The 22,278-nt window shown below is 40.0% G+C and overlaps 1 protein-coding gene across 1 annotated transcript; it reads right to left on the bottom strand.

The window, feature by feature from the left end:
* Window positions 1-639: 639 nt before the first annotated feature.
* Window positions 640-12,250, bottom strand: ZC3H15 (zinc finger CCCH-type containing 15). The gene is made up of 10 exons (XM_084265035.1): window positions 12,050-12,250; window positions 9,682-9,783; window positions 6,975-7,086; window positions 5,879-6,031; window positions 4,788-4,879; window positions 3,568-3,750; window positions 2,789-2,935; window positions 2,522-2,626; window positions 2,156-2,282; window positions 640-1,425 (listed from the first exon to the last, which is right to left on the bottom strand). The coding sequence occupies exons 1-10, from the start codon at window positions 12,125-12,127 to the stop codon at window positions 1,232-1,234; spliced, it is 1,293 nt and encodes a 430-aa protein (XP_084121161.1). The 5' UTR covers window positions 12,128-12,250; the 3' UTR covers window positions 640-1,231.
* Between the last annotated feature and the right edge of the window lie 10,028 nt (window positions 12,251-22,278).

Raw genomic sequence — 22,278 nt, 5'->3', positions numbered from 1 at the left:
GAAAAATCGATACAAATGGTATCATCAGCACAGCAGTGCTGTCACAGAAACTATTATGAGTGCACCAAGTAGTCATTACCAACAGCCCACCGGAAACAGCACCACTATTGAGACATCGTTATGGCAGGGTTTCAACGTGTTTTCAAAGGGCACGTTGACTTCATCTCAGCCTGACAGTAAGAGCACCTCTGGGAGCACAGCAGAGGGTACAGCACCACTGTGCTTGGAGGCAACTTACTACTGTGTAACTTGGTGTTATTTACAGAACACTATTGGCATTTTTTAGACTGTAACATCCCTGCTCTGCAGAGTTTGGGGTCTTCAACACACAAAACACAGTGGGAAAACATTGAGATTCAAATAGCTGTGAGTCATCTACAGCATGTAATGAGTCAATTAAGAGACAGATAGGAGATAAGAACAGTTAGGGGGCAAAAAAACCCCTGAAGTGTCAACTGCTGAATTTTACGCTGCATAAAGTGTAGAACAAGTATATAATTGCAGTTAGGACTCATCACTGAAGCCAGCATCATCACTTCTGTATCAGGACTGGAGAGAAAAATGTTTGTCACTGTATTAGAAGCTACTAACAGCCTGGTATGACATGTTAACAGAGAAAAATCAACACAGGTATTTTAAAGTTGATAGTTTTTATTTACAGTTTTCTTGGCAAAAGGTGGCGGGAAAGTTTAAAACACTTTAAAGAGGGCACCGTGTTGTACTGTATGATGCAGCAGTTCATCTTCAGTGTCCAGCTGATCAAACAAAGCTAATCACCACTTGAAGCATAATCTGCCTTAGCTCCATTAGAGAATACTGCCTAAACCCACTTCTAGGCAGTTTTCAAATCAACACAATCACTAATAAAGCGGTTCTGGTGAAGAAGGTATACTTGGAATTTTATACTGTACCTGGTACCAAATTGCCCACTCACACGTGCGCACTGGCAAAGCAGTTACTCTTCCTATTTTTAGTCGAAAGTTACAACCTCATGTTCTACAAAGTCAGCTGCCAGGTAATTCTGAACTACTCTGAATATTTTACTGTGAGCATAGTCAAGGTTGGAGTAGATGAGATTGAAGGAAAATATCCCTGGTATATGTCGTGCCCATCAGAATCAGCTGGGTAGCCATAAACATTCTGTTTAAGAACTCTATTCAAAAAGGAGAAAAAAAATTAGTCAGTTTTCACTTTGTCACATGGATTTTAATCCTCACTCAAGATTTTTAATTCATTCTTCTAAATCAAGAGTGTTTAGTTCTTCTTCTAGTTCATCCAAGTCCTCTCCAGTAAAGAGATTTTCATCTACTGGAACTGCATCAATTACTCCATTTTCCAACTCCCCTTCTCCATCGTTATCTTCCTCTACATCATTTTGCTCGCTGCTGTTTACATCACCACCAGAAGCTTCACTTAATTTATTATCTGAAAATAAAGACCATTCTTAAGACATTCCAGTGCCACAAGTTTCTTAATCACTAATTAACAATCCCAATAAACAGGCTTTAAAGTTTTGAAACAACAAAGACATTACTTCAGTTGAAATTTATGTAGACTGACATGGTTTAAAATGCATGTACCTGATTAATAAGCATGTTTGGATCATCAATTATCAAACCAGGATGAAAAAATAAAACTTCCAGCTCCTCAAGCTCCTATCACCATAACTGGGTTAAACTTCATGATCAGCTCCTACTCAGTGTCTAGCACTTAAGTATCAGGGTCTTCAATATTCAAGGCGTGCATTCCACCCAACCATTCAGTGCACCAAGATTAAGACTTGGCTTTAATTACAAGCTAACTTAAGCTGGCCAGAAAATACAAAGAAAATATCAGATTTTTGATTATTTATTCTTTCCTTTTTTTTTTATTTCCAGATTTAGTGAAAGAAAAGCTGTAAAAAGTCTTAAGGATCTACTCGAAGTGATCATAATTGCTGCCTTTTATTTAACCATGAATTTGAGAAAAAGTGCACAGCATTTACTGAAAGCTTTTTCTTTGGTAACTACACGTATCATTGACAGTAGCAATTTTACTCACCACCTTTTTTTAACAAACACTTTTTTCAGCAGATCAGTAATTTACTTCTATCTACCTTTTGGGGAGCTCTTAACAATTCAATGCTGTCTCAGTGACACCTCAATAACAAACTTACCATCCTTTTCTATGGAACTGTATGTGCTGAATCGCTCAGGACTAGCCACTGTAATGCCAGTCTCATCTACAGCCTTTGGGACATACAGGTTCAAATCAACATCGTTTATACACACAGGGTCTTCCATCTGAAAAACAAACCAAGGTACTCTGCATTAATTACTTTTTCACAGAAATTCTCATTTCTGCAGAATTCCTATAAAACTTTTTAACCTTCCTTTTTACACCAAAATTTTGACAAGACACACTCTGCAGTGGTATTAAATTAAAAACCGAGCCTATTATTTGCACTCTAAGAGGTCTCAAATTACAAGTTTTAAACTTAAGTGTAACTGGAAATACTACTCAACTTATTATTGCTCCTTACCTCATCATCATCACCTGTTCCTTGAATATAATGGGTGTCATCTGCTTCTTCATCATCTGCATCAACCAACTCTGGACGGAACTCAAATACTTCACGTCCACTAATCTATTCACATAAAAAGATACATTGATTTATCACTTAATGGAAGTCATACTGCTGTAAAATAAAATCAAAAGAAAACCAAACAAAACCAAAGCAACTCCAGACCAGCTACATTACAAAAACTTAGTTATCTTCTTACAGTAGTAACTGGAGTGCAGAACATACCACCAATGCTTTGCCAGCTTTGAAATCTGCTTTCCTCCTCTCCATGTCTTGCTCGGCCTTATCAATTTTTTCTTGTCTTTTTCTTCTCTTCCATGCAATAAAACTCTCTAGAGTAATTTTGGTAACATTTGGTCCTAAGGCAGCACGCTGTCAAGTAAAGAGACTTATTAGTGCTAGAAATGTTTTCTACAGGCTCTTAAATTTGAGATTTAATTACTCTTTTCCATAAACTAACTGAAAAGTTCTAATTGTTTCTTCAATCTCACTCAATTTTCCAGTTTGCAAGATAAATCAACATGACAATTAATATGAAAAGGAAAGGAGCAAAGAAACCAATACTAATAACTTGGGTTCTCCTCAAATTGACTCTGCCAGGCCACAGTGACAGCCCAAAGTAAAGCAGCAAGGTAACGTTAGCTTTCAGAAAGCCCTGTTCTCTCGGGGTTGCAAGGACTATGGAGGCAGCGAGCTGGGGGATGAGAAAGGCCAAGAGAAGCAGTAGGAATAGATTATTGAGAAATAGCAGTAAGAAACAGAAGCTTTCTAAAACACGATAGTGACACCTGCACTAAATATGCAGTGATGGTGTCATCTACTCACTAGGTAAATGTTTCTAAACAGAACGAATCAAATACTATGCATCCTTTGCCCTAGTTCATACAAGTTCCAAAAACATCTTAGTTGGTTTTTTCAATTATTAATTAGGAAGTTGTTTACAACTGTCTCTTCAAAGCCACAAAACCGAATGCCACCAAAAGGTACCTGTCTGACAACTTTACCTCTTTTTCTATTAGATCTTCTAAAGAGATTTCATCTTGCTTTTCCTCCTTCTTTTTGTCTTTTTTTAATACAAAACCGGGAGGGAGAGCATGGCGATACATGCAGTTGTCACCTCCACCTGGACAGACCCAAAACCATCCATATTTGTTGTTTTCAATAGCATCGAGGAAATATTTGCAGACCTGTAATGAAACAACAACTGTTAGCAAGGCATTCTTTCATCCCCAGCCATTTCCCCTATTTCTATAGCTACTGCAGAAGAAACATGTGAAAAGGTTGCTACTAAAAAAAAAAAAAAAAATAAGAGGGACAAAAGAAGTGCAATTAATTATATAGAACTCACATGGAAAACTGCTCTTCCCCTTTTTATAATACCAATTTTAAAAGACAGGGTGATGCAGAAGACTGGTAACTGCATACTACTGTAAACCCAGTTGCAAGTGCAAGAGCATGCTGCCAGCCTTGTTCCTCCTGCTCACCAACCTCAGAGTAGTTTTGATTAAATAAAGTAAATTAGGATTTGCCTCAGATGTCAAGCTTGGCACCTTATGATACTGAGGCAAAGATGCTACTCTGGAATTCTACACAAGTGAATCATACTTCACATCGGGCCATTTCAAAGTTGAACTTTCACAAGTGTAGGCAGTACCAATAGAATATTCTTTTATATTGAAATCAAGGTGAAATTGTGCTGATGAATGAAAAAGAGATTAAGATATTATACCATTTAGTGCACAAACTAAAGAATAATCTTGATGTTAGCAGTCGGGAACTGCAAATGGCACTTTGTAGGCTTCACCTTACATGAGAAAACATCAATTTACATGCTTGTGTGTCACCCAGTTCATAAATAAGCCAACACATACAGTAGCTGCTGGAATGAGATGACAGACCTAGCTAATGACAGCACTTCAATCTTCTAACCAAAGTAGGATGCATTACATATTACCCATTCCTTTTGCATTTCTACTCTGAAAGCACTTCATCTGGTACGTATTACATTTTACTTCAGAAAAAGCCTTATGATGACTGGCAGAGCTTTGAGGTGTTTAGATTTTTTTAAATACATCGTTTAGAAATCCTATCAGCCCAACTGCATACTCAGAATACTGTTATAATATTCCACTCCAAATCTTTAGATAACAATACCCATCTCTAATACCAGTCAGCTGTTAGTGTTCCCTACCAGAGCTCAATTAAAAAAATAAAGACGACATACTATTTGAGTTTTGGGTTTTTTCTTTTCCGCCTCACCATGCTTCTTGTTCACTACTTCTTCCAGCTTCTTCTCATCCCAGTTATCCATTGTATCTGGAAAAAGACAACAGATGTTTTCACAAAAATTCCAAATACTAAACAATGCTGACAAGTTGCTTTTCTCCCTAAGAATAGTTTTAATAAGCACTTTTAATGTTTTTTGTAGTTTATAGAATGGAAAATAAACTCTGGGGTTTCAATCCTAAACTGTTCAGAAAACTTGGAAGTTTACATTTTGGCATCCATAAAGTGTGTTTCAGTTACAGACTAGGAAGAAGTGTCGTTCCATCATTCTGCTACTGAGCGTGGACCATGGAAAAGGAAAGGAAGATGACTGAGTAAAAGATAATGTGGGAGATTAATGTCCAGAAGTACAGATAATACAGCTTCAGGATCAAACCAGATAGTATCAAATCTTCTGTGTTAAACTTAAAAGAAGGTGCAAGATTTCCAATGGTAACAACAGCAGTGAATCTGTGGGATCCTTTTTTATTCATTTAGCACAACAAAGCCTAAATTCAAATAAAGACCAAGACATGACAAATTATGGAAAAGAAAAAGAAAAGAAACTGTTTTGACTATAAAGATCTCTAAGCCCTGCTACGTACAATTAAAGTGGAGTACTTTGATTTGGAGAAAGGAGATAAAGTAACAGAAAAAACCCTGTAGTTCTGGAAAGCACCTATGGTTACTCATTACAATTCCTCCTTTTGCATTTGTGTTTTAGAGAACATAGAAGAAACGTGGTACTACAGAAAGACCAAATACTGTACAACTTACTACTCGCGTGGCATAGTATGTCATGGGGATTAAAAAGCCACCGTCCAGTATCATTAGGACATACTTTTTCTACACAAAGCCTAAAGATTACTTGTGAGCACCCTTTTTAAAGGAAGTTTCACTTCTGTTTATGATTTTGAACCTAAGGTTACGGATTGCCTTGGTCACTGACTAGGCTTTATGGAATTCTAACAACACATAATCACTCTTAACCTTAAAAATCCACTTTCATGCTCAGAGAGGCTTGGTAGTAATTTTCTATGAGTGCAGTACCTTTTTCAAGGTCTTCATCTCTTGCGTCAATGTAGACACTTCGTTTTTCACATTTCCTTTCCAAAGACAAATCATGAGAAAACTTGCACTTGTCTCCTTTAGTGCACTGTCCTTGCTTGAAGAAAGCACAAACTACAGATTTGGGATCAGCACCTGAGTAATGAAAATTTTTGTATTTTAATACTACCTTCAAACAAAAGACAAAACTGGAGGAAAAGCTGGCTATTAAACTTTTTGAGAACAACGTCTCCTACAACATTAGTTTTCCAAAATAAAGTATCTCTTGACCTAAAGTTATTTGGAGAAAGCTGACCACTGCAGATCATAAGCAGCAAACTGGCCTCTGTCACTGCAAGTGAAACGATAAAGTACATCTGGTAATTGTTCAGAGGCATATGTGGAAGTCACATGTGTGTAGTCAAAAGTTATCACACAATTAAATAAGTTCCAGAAATTAATAATGCAGAACAGTTGATTGTGTTTCATTCGTTCCTGAAAGTATGATTATTTTCCCTCCCTAGCCCCATAGAAGCCAACTGTAGTTTCTTAGAAGTTTCCAAACAAACACTCTCAAACTTTCATTTCCTCACAAAACTGTCTTGTTCAGTAACAGAGTTCAAGTAAGACCACACTTGCAAAACCAAGGCTTACTGTTAATTATGAGGTGCAGCAGATGATGCACCATTATGACTTTAATACAAGGTTTCTGTGAAGGCCAGTTGTTACATTACGCCCCTCGGAATATCTAGATGCCCACATTTCCCTGGGGAGATCGGCTGCTTTAAACAAGTTTTATCACACACAAGAAAACAATCATGTTACTGATCCAGAAGCATCTAATTAATGAACTTGCATACAGCAAAGTATCTATAGCTGCCCTGTGAAGATCAACGTAGCTTTTGATATTTTAATGACCTAGTAAACCCAGAAATCTTCCTAAATAAAGTAAATTCGTTACTGACAAACTACTTAGTACACTTAATAAAGAAGAAACCTAACATATTTACTTAAGAAATGAACTGGCATTTTTAAAAGGTCATTTTACCTGAATATATAAATAAAAGAATATAAATTAAGAGAGTTCAGTTGGGCATACCTTTGCTAATTTTCTGTGCAGCAACCACAGGCTTGAAGAGTTCATTTAATTCTTGTAATTCTTTTTTCTTATCTTCTTTTTTTAATTTCTTCTCACTTTCTGTTTGAGCAGCCTAAAATGACCCCAAATTTGAAGTTATTAATACATAATCAGAATGGCATTACTCACTTGACAGGAACTGTAAATTAAACTAGCAAATCATTTTAGATGATTTCACAAGAGGAGGAGGGAAAGAGCCTGTCTGCGATTGCTGAGTTTCGCCGAGTCCCTGCCCTGGCATGAGCGGCCAGTGCCATCTAGCGGTACTGACCTTTACAACCGAGGAGATAGCAAACTCAATGTGGCACCGATGCAAGATGCTGATAGGCACCCTGAGATGACAGTCACCTCTCCTCTGCCTTTACAGGCTTGGAAATCAAGTGAAAGATACTGAGAGGGACGAGAGGAAAAGCTCTTTTGTGATACGTCATCAGTGCAACTATTCAATGCAACTACTTAAAGATCCGTGCAATAAACCTTATCTATCTTTAGTCCTCTACATGCTGCTTGGTTTTTTGTCTTCATGCACACCAGCAGCACCTCCAGGAAATGTGTCTTTCCAAGTCAGGAACTACTTTTCTGAACACTTCTTGGTTCACAGCTAGATAAATTCACTGATAACCAGTGTTTTGTACGACAAGAATGGTTATTTTATAGTTACTAGGGACCAAGGTCTGAACAACAAGATCACCTAAGTCAGCTTTGTGTCTAGAAAGAACCAAACTTGTGACTGCCTTACCCTTCTCCCGGACAAGCCAGAAAAGGTCTCTATGTATACTGGGGTGGTAGACAAAGATGTAGACAGATGAAAGAGGAAATGGGAGAAATGTTATTATCTGATTTGATTCTTATCCTTAAGGGAAACTAGTGAGACTAACACCACTGTAAAAATATGTGCAGTACTTCACTGGTAAAATACAGTGTAGTATTAAATAAACTTAAACCCCCACGCTTCATTCTTATGGTGAATTTGCCAAGATCATGCCACATTTGTTTTTAAAAGGAATTGATTAATTTGATCCACATACAGAACACTCACCCCACAAATCCTATTTCATATAGCATGCAGCCCAATGAAGATGAATCTCACTTTTTTCTCTCTTTTTAATCAAAGCACTTTAACAGCATCCCCATATGTACATGGAAAGTGTCGCTGCCCACGGTAGGCAGGTTGGAAATAGGTTATCTTTGAGGTCCCCTCCAACCAAAAAGCATTCTAGGATTCCATAATTCTATGATCTCAGGACACAACAGTAATTGAATAAAGCCTTCTTTTTCTCAGCTAGAACCCTAAATGAAAACAGTTCTACTGGGTAAGAAATGTATAATCAGGTCTATAAATGAGCTTCTCACATCCATCAGCCAATAGCATTTGAGAAACAAAGTATTATGAGGGCATGTAGTAGTAGGATGAGGGGTACCAGTTTTAAACTCAAAAAGGGGAGACCTAGGTTGGGTATATGAAAAAAATTCTCCAATATGAGGGTGCTAGATCACTAGAACAGGTTGTCCAGAGATGTAGCAGAGGCTCCATCCTTAAGAGATATTCAAGGTCAGGCTTGATGAGGCTCTGAGCAACCTGATCTAGTGAGGATGTCCCTGCTCACGGGAGGGGGGTTGGACTAGATGAACATTAAAGGCCCCTTCCAACCTAACACATTCCATGATTCTATGATTCCATTTCAGGTTGGCTAATTTATATACTGGTATCTCATTAAATGAGATAATGAGGATGAGATTTAGGGATTGCATGTAGAAATTTCAGAGGAACGGTCTGAGTAACACCAACATTTTAACCAACATCAAGCAGCCTTTTCCACTGTAAAAAAAAGTTACATACAATCACCTAAAATTTACCTTTAAAATGGTACTTGACATTTGTTAGTTCATCCTCATGTTATGCAAGTTAAAACATTATGAATTCAGCTGCTGCAAATGTAGTAGTCTACAGATTTATTCATAGAACAGCAAGCTGCGTAAGTACTTAGCAACTATCTTCCCTAGCACCACAGGAATAAGAGACCTGACTCACTTCAATTATAAAAATACTTTAATGAAATTGGCTCTTTCTGATTCAGCATAATCCAAACATCAGGTTTTTTTTCATTGCATAACAGAATAGCAGACAGTGACTTAAAATATCAGCTTCTTTGACCAATTTGCCAAATAGATGGGAAATTTCCACACATGCAACACAGATATATTATAATAAATACTTCCATATGTAGAACAAGCAGCACATATGGCCTTATACTTTTTTTTTCAATCTTCCCCCAATTCCTATTTTAATATCAGTAATAATTGCTCTTATTTTTAATGGTTCATTATTTTCTAAAATAGATGGGAATTAAAGAGGAAAAAGAGAGTATAAATATAACCCCACTCTGCTGATAGCCAGTTTGAACCCTTTTCTTTCAGCTATACCTTCAACTCAATCATGTTACTATCATAAAGAAAACACAGCCTTATTAGCTGAGGTTTTCAGTACATAATTCTCCAGTACACAAGCTTTGCAAGAGGACTACTGAGTTAAACCTGTGCTAGTCACAATATATTAAACAACTAACACCTCAACTTTATTGTACTTGACTGTTACATGGCGGTCTGTATGTACAGCGAAAGAAGCTTTCACTATGCAGTGAAAGAACATGACAGATGGAATGCTTACCTGACGTGGATTTTGCTGACCAAACTTAACCTGGTGAGTCACAGCCTTGATAAATTTCTGTTGTTTTGCTCCTTTTTTATTCTTTAGGCCAAATGTTTTGTCCTAAATCAAGAGAAAAATACAGCAAAATTTACTGAAACTGCCCAACAGCTGGAAAAAGTTTGTTACAGGGCGGGGAGGAAGGAAGAGAAAAATAAGCTAAAAAAAATAAAAGCCAGACTTGCCATTCCTCTCAGGCTTTCAGCTAAACACAGACTACTTCTTTCAGCAACAGAACCAATCCAAGAAATAGGATGGACAATATTAAAATGTCTCATATCATCTTTAAAATGTACTTTTCACACACACTTACCAAACACTGCTTATGTGCAAGCGGTATCACCAGACCTACTTGTGTCCAAATATTAGTGTGACACACACGGTCTTCAGGCCTCTCAAAAAGGTGAGGTGATTCTGGTGATTACCCAAACAACATCTGAGGAAAATATGAAGCCTGGATACCCACAGGCATTGCTTTTTTCCCTATCTACCTGAAATAACTTTAATCTTCAAGTTTTCATACACAAGTATTATGCATTTATGTTACCAGATGCATATTGCAACATAAAACATATCACTTCTTTTCAATTATATTGCTTTTCATTTTCAACTATTTTAAGCTTAACTGTAGTAAGTGGAAGACTTTCTCCTGTCAAGTCTGGACAGGTGTTTATACTGCCCAAACCAACTCTTCCTCTACGTCTCCAGTTTCATTGTTACAAGCACGTTTCTATACCAAACCCATCACAAGTGTCATTGAAAAAAAGCATAGCTCACTTTTACACAAGTATCTGAAACAGAAATTATTCTGCGTAGCTGAAATACCCACATTCAGATCTATCCATGCCTTTGATTTGAGGCCTCAGTTCAGTCACACTTTTAAAAAAACTAATAATCCAAATATAAATTATAAAATAACCAAACACTTGCAAATTTCCAGGGTCACACTGTTTTCATTTACAATGTATCCCCTGCCAGCAGCAACAAGTCCTCTGTTACTTTATGCTAACTTGAGAAGTCTGCAATTTGTAACACTAGCTGGGAAAGAAAACCAATCATTCACACACTTACTTTGTGTGTCAAATGCCATAGGTAATATATAAGCTCTGTGTATTTGATTTATGTAATAAATTATTGCTAATAATCAATGCAAGTTTTTCTCCTTCCAGCCACGCTTTTTTTTTTTTTTTTTGCAAATGAAAGCAGAGTTTCCTCACATAGCTGGACTCAGCAAGAACACCAGAAACTCCAGGGCCAACAGAGGGAACAACCTGTCTAACTCAATGCTTCTAAAAAACACAAAAACAATATTCTTCAGTGCTACATTTAAAAGAACACTTCCATTACATGCATAGTCGGCTTAAAACAGCTGAACAGCTACTAACTTTCTGGCAAGCAGTTTTAACTGCTTACTTTTTGTACTCTCACCTTAGCTTTTTTTTTTATAGTGGAAGATTTGTGTGACTATCCTAATAACACGAACTGCTAACACATATACCTCTAGCAGGCTTGGGATTTTTTAAAAAATTGTTTTTACCACTGAAATGAGCATGAGAGGTTTAAATAAGAGTATGAAATATTCCTATTTTTATATTCAACACCTAAGAAACATGTACTATTATTCCAGTGGTCTGCCTCCTTGGCCACACAGGTCAAACAGCACCAAAAAAAACCTCAAAACAAACCAGCACACAAGTGAGAAATCAGAGTCAGACTTATAAAACACAGAAACACATGGAACACACAGATGGAGAAGGGAGAGTGGAACAGCAAAAAGAAGAGGGCAGTCCTGTCAGATCACCGTCAGTCCAGAGACAGCTCTGCCCAGAAAACATCCAGCCTGAAAACCCAAACCCCAGGGTAAGAAGCGGCCCCCAGCACAACGCCAAGGGCGACGGTCAGCGATTTGACAGATCTAGGCAGCGCCGGGGCCACAAAGCGAACCAGTGTCCCCCGAAACGGGGCTCCTGGGCCGGGCTGCGGCCCCGATCAGGCGTCCGTGCGCATTAGCCGCCGCGCACACCAGGTTCTCGGCTTTACTGCCGCTCTCTCGGCTGCAACAGCTGAGGCGGCGGCGCTGGGGCCTGGCTGCCCGAGGGCCACGACGGCGGGCTTCCCAGCATGCCGGCTGCACCCAGCAACAGCCTCCGCGTCCCCGCGGCCACGGAGGCGGCGGAGAGGGGCGGAGGGAGAGAGCTGTTCACCCCCGAAAGGAAACAGCAGGAAGCGGCAGGCCCCAGCGGGGACAGGGACACGGTCCTGGCGGGAGAGCGGCCCGCCCGGCGTCGGCCGCGGCCCCCTGGGCCCGGCGCGGCTCTGCTGGCCTCACCTCAATGATCTTCTCCTTCTTCTTCTGGTCCGCCTTCTTGCTGCCCCCCGCCGGCTGCTGCTGCTTCTTGGGGGGCATGGCGGAAAGGGCGGAACGGCCTCGGCTCTCGCTCGGGGGCTCGCAGGGCCGCAGAGGGGACCAGAACAGCAGCGCCGCCGCCGCCGGGAAGGCGCAGCGGCTGCCGTTCGTGACGCCGCCGGCCGCGGGGCACGCTGGGAAGGGGGCGCGAACTGCGCGTCAGAAGCTGGGCAGCGCGCGAGGGCCCAATTATCTTCCGGTAGGCAGCGCGTGAGGGAGCGGCGGCCGGACGCTCCGCCTGACGTCACCGGCGGTGTCCCACCTCCCGGGGGGAGGTGTTACGGAGCTTGTGGGGAGGCACCGCTGGCGCCTCCTCAGCCGGGAGGTGCCTGAGGCGGGAGGAGTGGCGGCTCCGAGACCCTTCCCCGGTCGAATCCCTGTGCGGCACCGGGAGAGCCGCCTTTGCGTGGCTTGGCAGGTCTCCGCCTCATCCGCGGTGGCTGGATGGAGCCCGGCTCACCGCCACGCAGAGGCGGTGACCTGCCAGCGAGCGGGCTGTAGAACTTGCTGCCTGGAAGAGCCTGGACCCAGCTAAACACCTGTGGCTCTCCGAGGCAGCCTGCTCCTACCCCTGCCGGCTCCAAGGCTCCAAGGAATGGATCTAGAAAGCAGCAAAAAGTTTTAATTACCACCTGGCTTAGTCACAGGTGCAGAATGAGTTAGGTACTGTTCATGTTACCTGCAGAGGTGGAAGGAAGAACTGGGGGTAAGGGTCAGCTCTAGGGAGACAGGGAGCCTTATCAGTGACGCTGCACAGCCCGTGTAGGGTTGACGGTGAAGCCTTCCTGGAAAAGCAGCTGGTGGTGAACAGCGTGCTCGTGCGTTTGTGAGCAGCGGGGCATAGACAACAAACAGCACCCGCTGTGTAGCTGTTTGCCCTCACAGAGCAGCCAAGTGCGGAATCACTGTTGTCCCATATAGGAAGTGTATTTTACGGGGCTTGTGGGGATGAATAAGGTGATGGTGCGTTCATGAATGTATCAAGTTGTTTTTTTCTGCAATCTCTAGCCAGTGAAGGGAATGGAACCACTCTATGAGGCCACAGGACGCACTGCTTATTAACAGCAAGGATTTCCTCAGGATCAGCTACAACACAGCATCCTAGAGAACCTACAAGCTAGACAATCAAACACTAGGGAGAAAAGCACTCTCCCAGGTTCTTCAACATTGTCAGGTACTTCCATGGTCATCTGCATTCCCCCCAAGTTCCTCCTGACAAATTCATCTTTCTCTAAAGACCTCCTCTAAAAACCACCGTGCTGGACTCTGATTCTACTGATACACACTTGCTGGGCATTAATGAGAGAGAATTTGACACTGCAACGAGCTCAGGAGTTTGACTATTAGATACGTTCTGCCCAGGGGAACTTGCTGAATAAGCCATATCTTTGTAAATAAGTGGGCTTTCTGTATGCAGAGGATGCTCTATTTCATGTGCTTTATGAGTACAGAGTGTGTGAAACAATGGTGGTCTGCCTGAGGGAAGATAGGCTTTCCATTTATCCTCTTTATTTTCTTGCAAAGAGCCAAGGCTGGGTTTTGGTTCCACCAAGAACACAAATCTTTCTACAGAAAGGGTGAAACAATCCCAAACTGACTCTAAATGCCTCAGTAGGATCACTGTCTGGTAGATAAATCTCATCACATTTCTCAGCCTTGACATGCACTGCTGCTTTCTCATGCTATGGCTTGCATCATTCCAGAAATACCATTTTTCCTTTGGTTTACGTGAGATGGTGTTTCCCCTCCCACACGTGGAAGGGTTTCTGCAACAGAAAGAAACACAGAACTTTGATACTCAGATGGTTGTGTGTGGTACCGGTTTCAGCTAAAATGACTAGAAAAAATGCTTTGGATAAAAGTGGAGTGTATAGGGGGACATATGTTACCCAGATTTCCCAATTTTCAATTTCTGAAAAATGTTCCCATATCAAAATATTAGTTGCTGAAAACAGATTTTAAAATCCATCCATTTCAGCCACTATAACACAGATTTCCTTTCTCATTTTAGGGTGGCTAAGTCTTGCTGCAATACATTTTCATGCTTTGTACAGGAGGCAAAGATTCTACTGGTCCTCACCAAGGTTAATAGTTTCTGATACAAACAGCGTCCAAAAAAGAGTTTAATAACAAGAAAGGTTCTGTAAGAAAACAGGCCGTCCTGCAAGCAAACAAGTAGTTTCTATGAGACTTTAGGCACCTGTAGATATGCAGCACAAAAGATACAGACAGTTCAATACAATATCTTAATTTTCAAAGTGCCTAAGTAACTGTGCAGCCATTTGTTACACATCACTCCTTGTGTGCTCAAAAAGAATGGGATATTTTCATTCTCTGGTGTCTGCCTAATACAGGAGCTATTTCAAAAATTGGTTTTTAAGATCAGAATCACAAAGATGAACAAGGCGATGGAAAGTCTAAGAGGATAATTGATTAATACACATACTTAATCACATTGGGCAAGATTTGTAGTAGCCATTGGCTTACTGATCCATCAGAAAATACATAGCAGCACACAATATGTGGAACCCAGGAGGTTTTCCATCTAGAAATGAGGATACCTTGTTTAAAAGTTTCAGACAACATGCTACATTAAGTCAAACTTTCACTAATGCCATTGTTATACCCTGTGCCAAGCCACTCCTGTCCTGTGATAGCATTAGCAGCAAAACTCATTAGTATCTTTCAACTTAATGGAAAAATTATTCTGACTTTATTGCCTCCTGAAAAGATAAAAAAATGGAAATGAAGATGACCATCAATACTATATTTAATATACACTATAAAAGCCTGCTTCATGGTCTGAGGACATTCAGCCATTAATTTAAGTATTTCATGGCCTTGTGTTCTACGTTCACATGAATTCGAGGTTTTGATCACTTGTTCAGCTAAGGAATGATTAAACCAATTCTGAAAATCAAACAAAAAATACTCCAAACTTAGCACTCACTGAGGCCTAATTGTGTACTAACATCTATGGAACTAGCATAAATTTTGGTGCAGTTTCCTTTTTAGCAGAGTCTGTGGATCCATACACACCTGACTGGTTCTTCAGATGAACGTGAAGAGCAGGAAATGTTATTGCCAATGATATCCACCAGACTGACACTTAAATGCCTGAAAATTTATATTAAATAAGTATTTACTAAATACTGGGCAGAGGAAAAAGTGTGTCTTTAAAACATATTGTAGGAACCAATCATATCCAGAACTTTCAGTGTTGAGTAGGCTAATCAATCTTTATTAGGAAAGTACTGCATTATGAAATGCATAATTGAAAGACTTATCCATATAAGCCTGAAGAACAGTATTTTGTTTTTTAATAATTTATGCAACTTGGTTCTAGTTTGCATCCAGAATTACATTTAGAACTAGCTGAGACCAAAATTACAAATAAATACAAGTTAGCACTATCTACAACATTTCATTTAAAAAAATCCTAAGTGACAGCAGAAATATCAGACAATATAATTAATTTATTTTCCAGTTTCTTTGCTGTACCTTAAAAATTAAGATGATTGTTTTAGTGCTTGCTAACATAAATACTTTTATAAATAATTATATGAGTGACAAGTAATATACTTTCAAGATTTTTGGTGGTAGGACAAAAGCCCATTATATTTTATCAGGTATTTTGCTTGATCAGGTTATACATGCATCTTCCACAACTAAAAATTTGCTAAGCAGAGATTGATATATATTGTACTATTATTTCCACTGAAATAAAAACTAAACGATGTATTTCTGCAAAGCTAAAAATTTAAGTATTAATTAAAAAAAACAACTACACACAAAACACTACAACACTACGTGTTAGAATCGGAACACAAATAACAGTATACACACTTTTTTTTTTTCTCCCTCAAAAGCCAGCTGGACAGTTTTTTGTGCTCACCTATTATACCCTCTCTTAATGTCTGCAAATACCAATTTTTCACAACATTTACAGTCAAACAGAATTTTAGGTCTCTACCATTCTGACGAACTTTCGCAAAACTAAGTAATAGCTTCAAAGTATGTTAAACAGAGCTTGACCAAAACAATACAAATGTTTTATCATCAAGCAACATGAGTTTCCAGTGGAGGGTCCTGTAAGATGAATACCAAATTTCATGAGTTAGGTCAGCTGGAGGCATACTGGCTAATGCTGAGAGACACCTGAATAATGTTAGCCATCAACCTGTATCCTGAGCGAAAGGCAGGGTATATATACTGGACATCATGGTGGTGGTGAGCAGGTGGTGGTGGTGAGCAGGTGGTGGTGGTGAGCAGGTGGTGGTGGTGGTGGTGGTGGTGGTGAGCAGGTGGTGGTGGTGGTGGTGAGCAAGTGGTGGTGAGCAGGTGGTGGTTGTGGTGGTGGTGGTGGTGATGGTGGTGATGGTGATGATGATGAGCAGGTGGTGATGATGAGCAGGTGGTGGTGGTGAGCAGGTGGTGGTGGTGGTGGTGATGGTGATGATGATGAGCAGGTGGTGGTGGTGGTGGTGGTGGTGTCGGTAGATAGGGCCTGGCGGTTGGAAGATTTCGGGCTGTATGGAAAGGTAGGACCCCCCCCTCTCCTTAGGTAACTAATAGTAGGTAGCCGGTGAGGTAAGCGGATGGACGTGACATCCTAGCCCTAGGGTATAAAGCCCTTTGCCCCTCTCTAATAAATGCCATTTGCCGTCCACCACATTGGTGTCTGTGAGCTGATGGGCCGTGCTGCCAGAGTGTGGCGCCGTTGCCGTTCCTGAACCAGGTCGCCGCGCCTAAGAAAGGCAACAGGTGGTGAGCAGAAACCTGGCAAAAATGGCTTTTCATCGCGGGGTGAGTTATTTCTATCCCCTAACCACACAAGAATTTGTGACTCCTCATTCTTTTTTTGTGTGTCCTTCAGTGTGTAAGGTGTGTCCTTGTTTCCTGTGTCCTTAGATGCTTAGTGCTTCAGCTGTAAGCTGATGTCAGCCTTGTGTGAGGGAGTGCAGAACCTCAGGAGGTAATGCAGCTGTGAAGCTTTGAGGGCTAACGTGGAAGTGTGCCATTTTGCTGTGCTACTGTCCCTCTTTGCTAGCATTTGATATTTTTTATGTGGACTAGAAGAGGGAAACTTTATTTTCTCTCAGGGCAGGCTATGCACCGGGATGGCTGGATATCAAGACTGCATTCCTGATTAGAGTGAGACATTGTTGAGGCAGGAGAGAAATGTAGAAGCAGTATGTGGACATACCTCCTCAGGGGAAGGCTCATCCACTGGGTGCTTAGAGGGAAAATGGTTGCAGAGGTTGGTGTTCAAAAACAATGCTTCACTAATATACCAATCATGATTTTTCAAGATAGATCACTTGATTTGGACTTAGGTAGTTTGCTAATCATCTTGGACCTACACTTTTTGTGTAGAATTACACAGCTGGTTAGAGGGGTTCATTTACACAAGAGGGTGAAGGAGCAGACAGAATTAGAGGCCTGTGAGGTATGAGAAGGTGTGTCTCAGCAAACCTGTTCTTAAATTCAATTACTTGACAAGAACATGGCCTTTTTCACTTCAACCACAGCAGAACTCTAAGAATTTGGAGGCAGGACTTAAAAGAACATCTCATTTTGTTTCTGCATTATGCCAGTGTTCAACCATTACAATGAGCTGTACGTGTTAGAATAACCTTCTATGTTAGACAGATATCATTTCTATTGCCATAGTAGATAACCAAAGAACGTCTCTATCAAAAATAGCATTGTAGAAGTAAATTGCTTTCATGGTATGTTGCGCTTTATAAATGACATTTCCAGGTCTTCAATAACATTTTTTTCTCAATTTATTTTTAGTTTTCTTGTAGGTGGAAATAAAGTAGAAGTATTCTTTCATGTAGAGTTAAATCCTCTAGGAAGATGGTACTGGGTATTGATAAGTGTGGCTGCGGTCAAGAGTGTGTTCCAGTCACGGGTGCATGGTAATCACTAGCCTTTGTTAGTTTAGCTTTATTTCTGAACCATGCAATCGACTCACTTCAAGATTTTCAAGCAACAAATATTTAAGATAGAGCATTTGTATAAATACAGGTGTTTATTATTGCATCTGTCATTGTTTTCAATTGTCTGTTTCTGTTCATTGCCCCATAGTAGAAATGCAAAGTCTAAATGCACTGGCTTTAAGTGTGCTTAAATAAGTATTTTTTTCCCTAAAATAATATGCCTCAAATAAAATGAGCTCTAGCTTTCTTCACTGAAACTCCTAATTGGGAAGCTTTATGATGATTTGTTACCAATGGAGTAAAGTCTGAAGCCAGATCACTGCAGGAAGAAGTTTTTCTTGAAAGTCTGTTGTAATGAAAACGTCTGGCTAGATAAATAATAGAATCAGGTTTGTTTACAAACAGCTATTTCTCAACCATACAGTTGCTGGAGCTTGTTCAAGGGAGAGTATATGGGAGAACTCTGCTGTTTGTGGCCTACAGTTACTGTTTATGCTGATTTCATACTCTCAGCTAAGTTTCTTAGCACTCAGAGTTGCCTACTTTGTATGTAGGGCCTGAACAGGCATTTGTGTCTCTTGGGGTTTGATTGGTACTATCCATTCCTCAGTATGGGCTTCTGTAAATCCACAAGGCCTTTGTTACATAATGCTGCATTATTCTCCCCGCCTTTAAATCTGGCTGACAGTATTTGTTTTACCTAAATTCTGTCTGTTGGCATGCCCCCTTACATTACCATGCCTTCTAGGTAACTATTAGAACCCAAAACACCCTCTTAAACTAACTGGCCCTTGTGATATCATAAAACTTTTAGCTTTTCATTAGACTTTTACTTTCCCAGTGCATGCTTGTTTATGATCTGTAAAGCAGGTAATAGCTTTTATAAACAATCTGCTTTTAGTCCTTTGTCCCCATGAAATCAGAGGAATCAGGATGATACAGTGTTCTGGAAAGCTGTAAGGTTACCATGTTGGCCTTTATCATAAAAAAGACTTTTCACATTTTGTTAGGGGAAATGCAGTATCTTGTGTTGACTTACATATAGATCTAATGAAACATTTCTGAAAGCAAGACTGAGTGTATGCCAGTTTGCCTGGGGGGAGCAGTGCAGCTATGTGACTCTGCTTTGACAAAGAACCATGTGTCACACTAATCTGTTAGTCACTACTTTCCCTTTCCTCAGAGAACTTTAATTGAGGGGGAGAACAAATCTGCAGAGTTTTCAGAGGAGTTTTGGTTGTTCTGCGCCAGAGCAGTCTCCTGCACAATGAACAGCAAGATCAGGCAAAAGTTGTTATGGAAAAGGACACAGGACTTGTGACTAGAGACTGAAGCACTGTTTCAGTTCTGTGGTGAAAATTGGTTAAGTCTTAACTGGTAAGTCTGGAGCCACTGATCATGTGCTGGCAATTGCCTTGAGAATAAGCTGAGTGTGTGTAATGATTATTTAATGTACTAGTGAGAGATGCTTGTTATGCAGAGATGTGATTTGTTTACATGTACTCCAGATGCACTTGCTGACTTGATTTGGAATGGCTGTGATGGGTCAGGTGTTGCCTAATATGAGGCACTGTTAGTCATTGCTGCCAGTGAATCTAGTGTGTGAGAGAAGGAATGAAAACAGTTATAAGTGAATCAAGGAGGAGTACAGAAAGGATCACTACTTCCATCTTCAACTGAAGGACACTGAGGTAGCTTTGTTTGATCATCAGGGGACTTGGTGCAAAGTGTGTGAGCATAGAAGTTAATTTACAGCAATCCAGACAGTATTTAGGTTGGTCATAGTGCTTCTGCAGTCACTGGGGCTGTGCTTGTTCAGGACATATTGTAAGTAATACAGGAACAGCCATAAGGTGTCAGAGTTCTCCCATGTTCAAAGTAAATGGTCAAAAAAGTTGTGTCCCTGGTACAGTCAAATTGGGCTTTCATTTACATTGGAATTGCAAGGGTTCACAAATTGCAAATCAAGTTCCTGGGAAGCCATACGGTCGCCATTTATGTAGGAGTCCTTTAAGTATATTTAATCTTTGAAAAAGGTCTCTTGACAGGAATGAAGGGCAGAAAATAAGAGAATGGTTAAATTTTGTAAAAAGTGAGAATTTATCAGTCATTTCAAAGGCAGCAAGACTCAGAGATGGGTTTAGTGGGGAAGATACAAAGTGATGTCAACTACTAAATTCCCTGAGTTTGATGGAGTCCATACGTTGTACCTGGAACATGACCAGGGTGTGAAGAGAAGGGAAGGTGTTTCCACAAGCAGCAACACACAAAAAACCAAACCAAACCAAACCAAAACAAAAAAAAAACCAAACAAAAAAACCAAAACAACTTCTGGATTAAATTTATGTTAGAAATTTCTACAGATGAGGATGCTATTAGATGTGTAAGTTGAGTTTACTGTTTTGGGATAAAGGCGTCTCAACTGTACTAGTGCTTGCCTTGACTTAAGAAATAAGTACTGTATTGGAGCTCATGGTCTTTCCTCTGAGGTGGCCGACATTGCTACATTTTGACTGTATGAGAAACAATAGTGTCTTTATAATTGACTTGAAAAGTGTGAAACAACATATGCTTGAATTCAAGTCTTCAGTGTAATTCCATGAAGTTTGAGGTTATTTTTATTTCAGAAGTGCTTCACCCAGGTCTAGCAATTGAGGAGAGGAAGGCAGAGTTAGTTCTACTTTTATTGTACATCTGGTGGAGGATACTTGCTGGTCTCCATCTTCAGTAATGACTCCTTCTTCTGTAACCCATTGTTCTTTGACAGGGATAATAAGGTTTGTTTTGCATTCCTGAAGATGGCAGTAAAATCCCATTCCAAAAGTGAAAAAGTTCAGCACTAGCACAAGATAATGATGCAGTTACTATTTTATTCTGTTAGCATAGGGATTTCACTAATAGAAGAATGAAAATGGAATTTGTTGATACACACATGGCTAAAATGTACATGTTTGTTGAAATGCTTTATGGAATCTGTCATGATATGTATACTGATATATATGATGCTCTGACTATAGTGTCCTCAGGTGTTCTATGTTCATCTTGGTTTGCTTCTAATTAAGTAGCTACTGGAGTAGAAACCTAAGGAATTGTAATTATAACAAAAAGTCTACATCTGAGAAACTTCGCATGGAAACACTGTTTCTTAGGTGAGACCCATCTTTTAGTGATGTAGGAAGTGTTGGTAGATAGCTGAAGTGTTTCCTGATTTGCAGGCTTCTCTGCCCATGGTGCTTCCAGGTGGCTGGCTTGAGCTCAGGTCTGAGCCAGAAGTTGAGGAGTTGTATTTAGTGTGTTACAAAGTTGAGTTGCTAAGCCTGTGCAAGCCTGGCATGTTAGGTAGAGTCCACTTCAAGTTCCTGGCTTTCTGGTGGACTCCGTGTTGGACTTGACATGCTGCTGCAGAAGGTCCTGGGTCCCTGAAATTCTTGCAAGTTCTCGGCAGTACAGCAAGATTGGAAGTTTCTATACCCAGCGTTATGTTGTGTACAGAAGTATTTTACTGCTAATGCATACTGGCAAAAAGGATCTGCTGATATCACTAAAACAGGAATTGAGTATGTGATGTTCTTCAGAGCTGTTTTCTTTAAACCAATGTTACAGCTATATTAATGGCAATTTAGGCAGCTTATTTTGATTACTAAAAGTTGCATTTAATGGCTGATATCAGAGATAATAGAAATGAAATTAACTTTGAAAGAAAACTCATTAAGCTGCAGAGATGAGCAGTTGTACTCTGAGACACTGCTATACCCAAAGGTTTTGTTTCTTAGTTTGTGGAGCAGAGACAGGCTGGTCTATGACAAAAATATTTGTAAATATTAAAAGATAAGCATTTTTATTTTTCTCAGTACTGTCAAATGTCTAATTTTTGACAGTGTTTACTATATATTCAAATTCTCCATGCAGCCATTTCAATATAATTTTACATATGGAGTACTTGTGTGAACAGCATCTCATACAAAAATGCCTTGGTCTGAAATATTGTAATAAAAGTAATAAGAACTTTCAGGTAGCTTCTCAGAGATGGTGTTTTGACTTGTATTCCTGCCTGTCTTTTTGCTGCTGCTTCCTGCTTCTTCAGGTAAAAATACTGTGGTCAGTCTGAAAGAAAGGTGTGTTCCTAGTCTTGGTAGAAATCAAAAATATCTCCTGTACTGTTGTTGATGTATGCAAGCATTAGTTATGTTCAAATAAAACCACAGT

This window comes from Gallinula chloropus, assembly GCF_964237585.1.
Source record: "Gallinula chloropus genome assembly, chromosome: 5".
NCBI classification, from domain to species: Eukaryota; Metazoa; Chordata; class Aves; order Gruiformes; family Rallidae; genus Gallinula; species Gallinula chloropus.
This window is presented reverse-complemented; position numbering and strand designations above follow the sequence as displayed.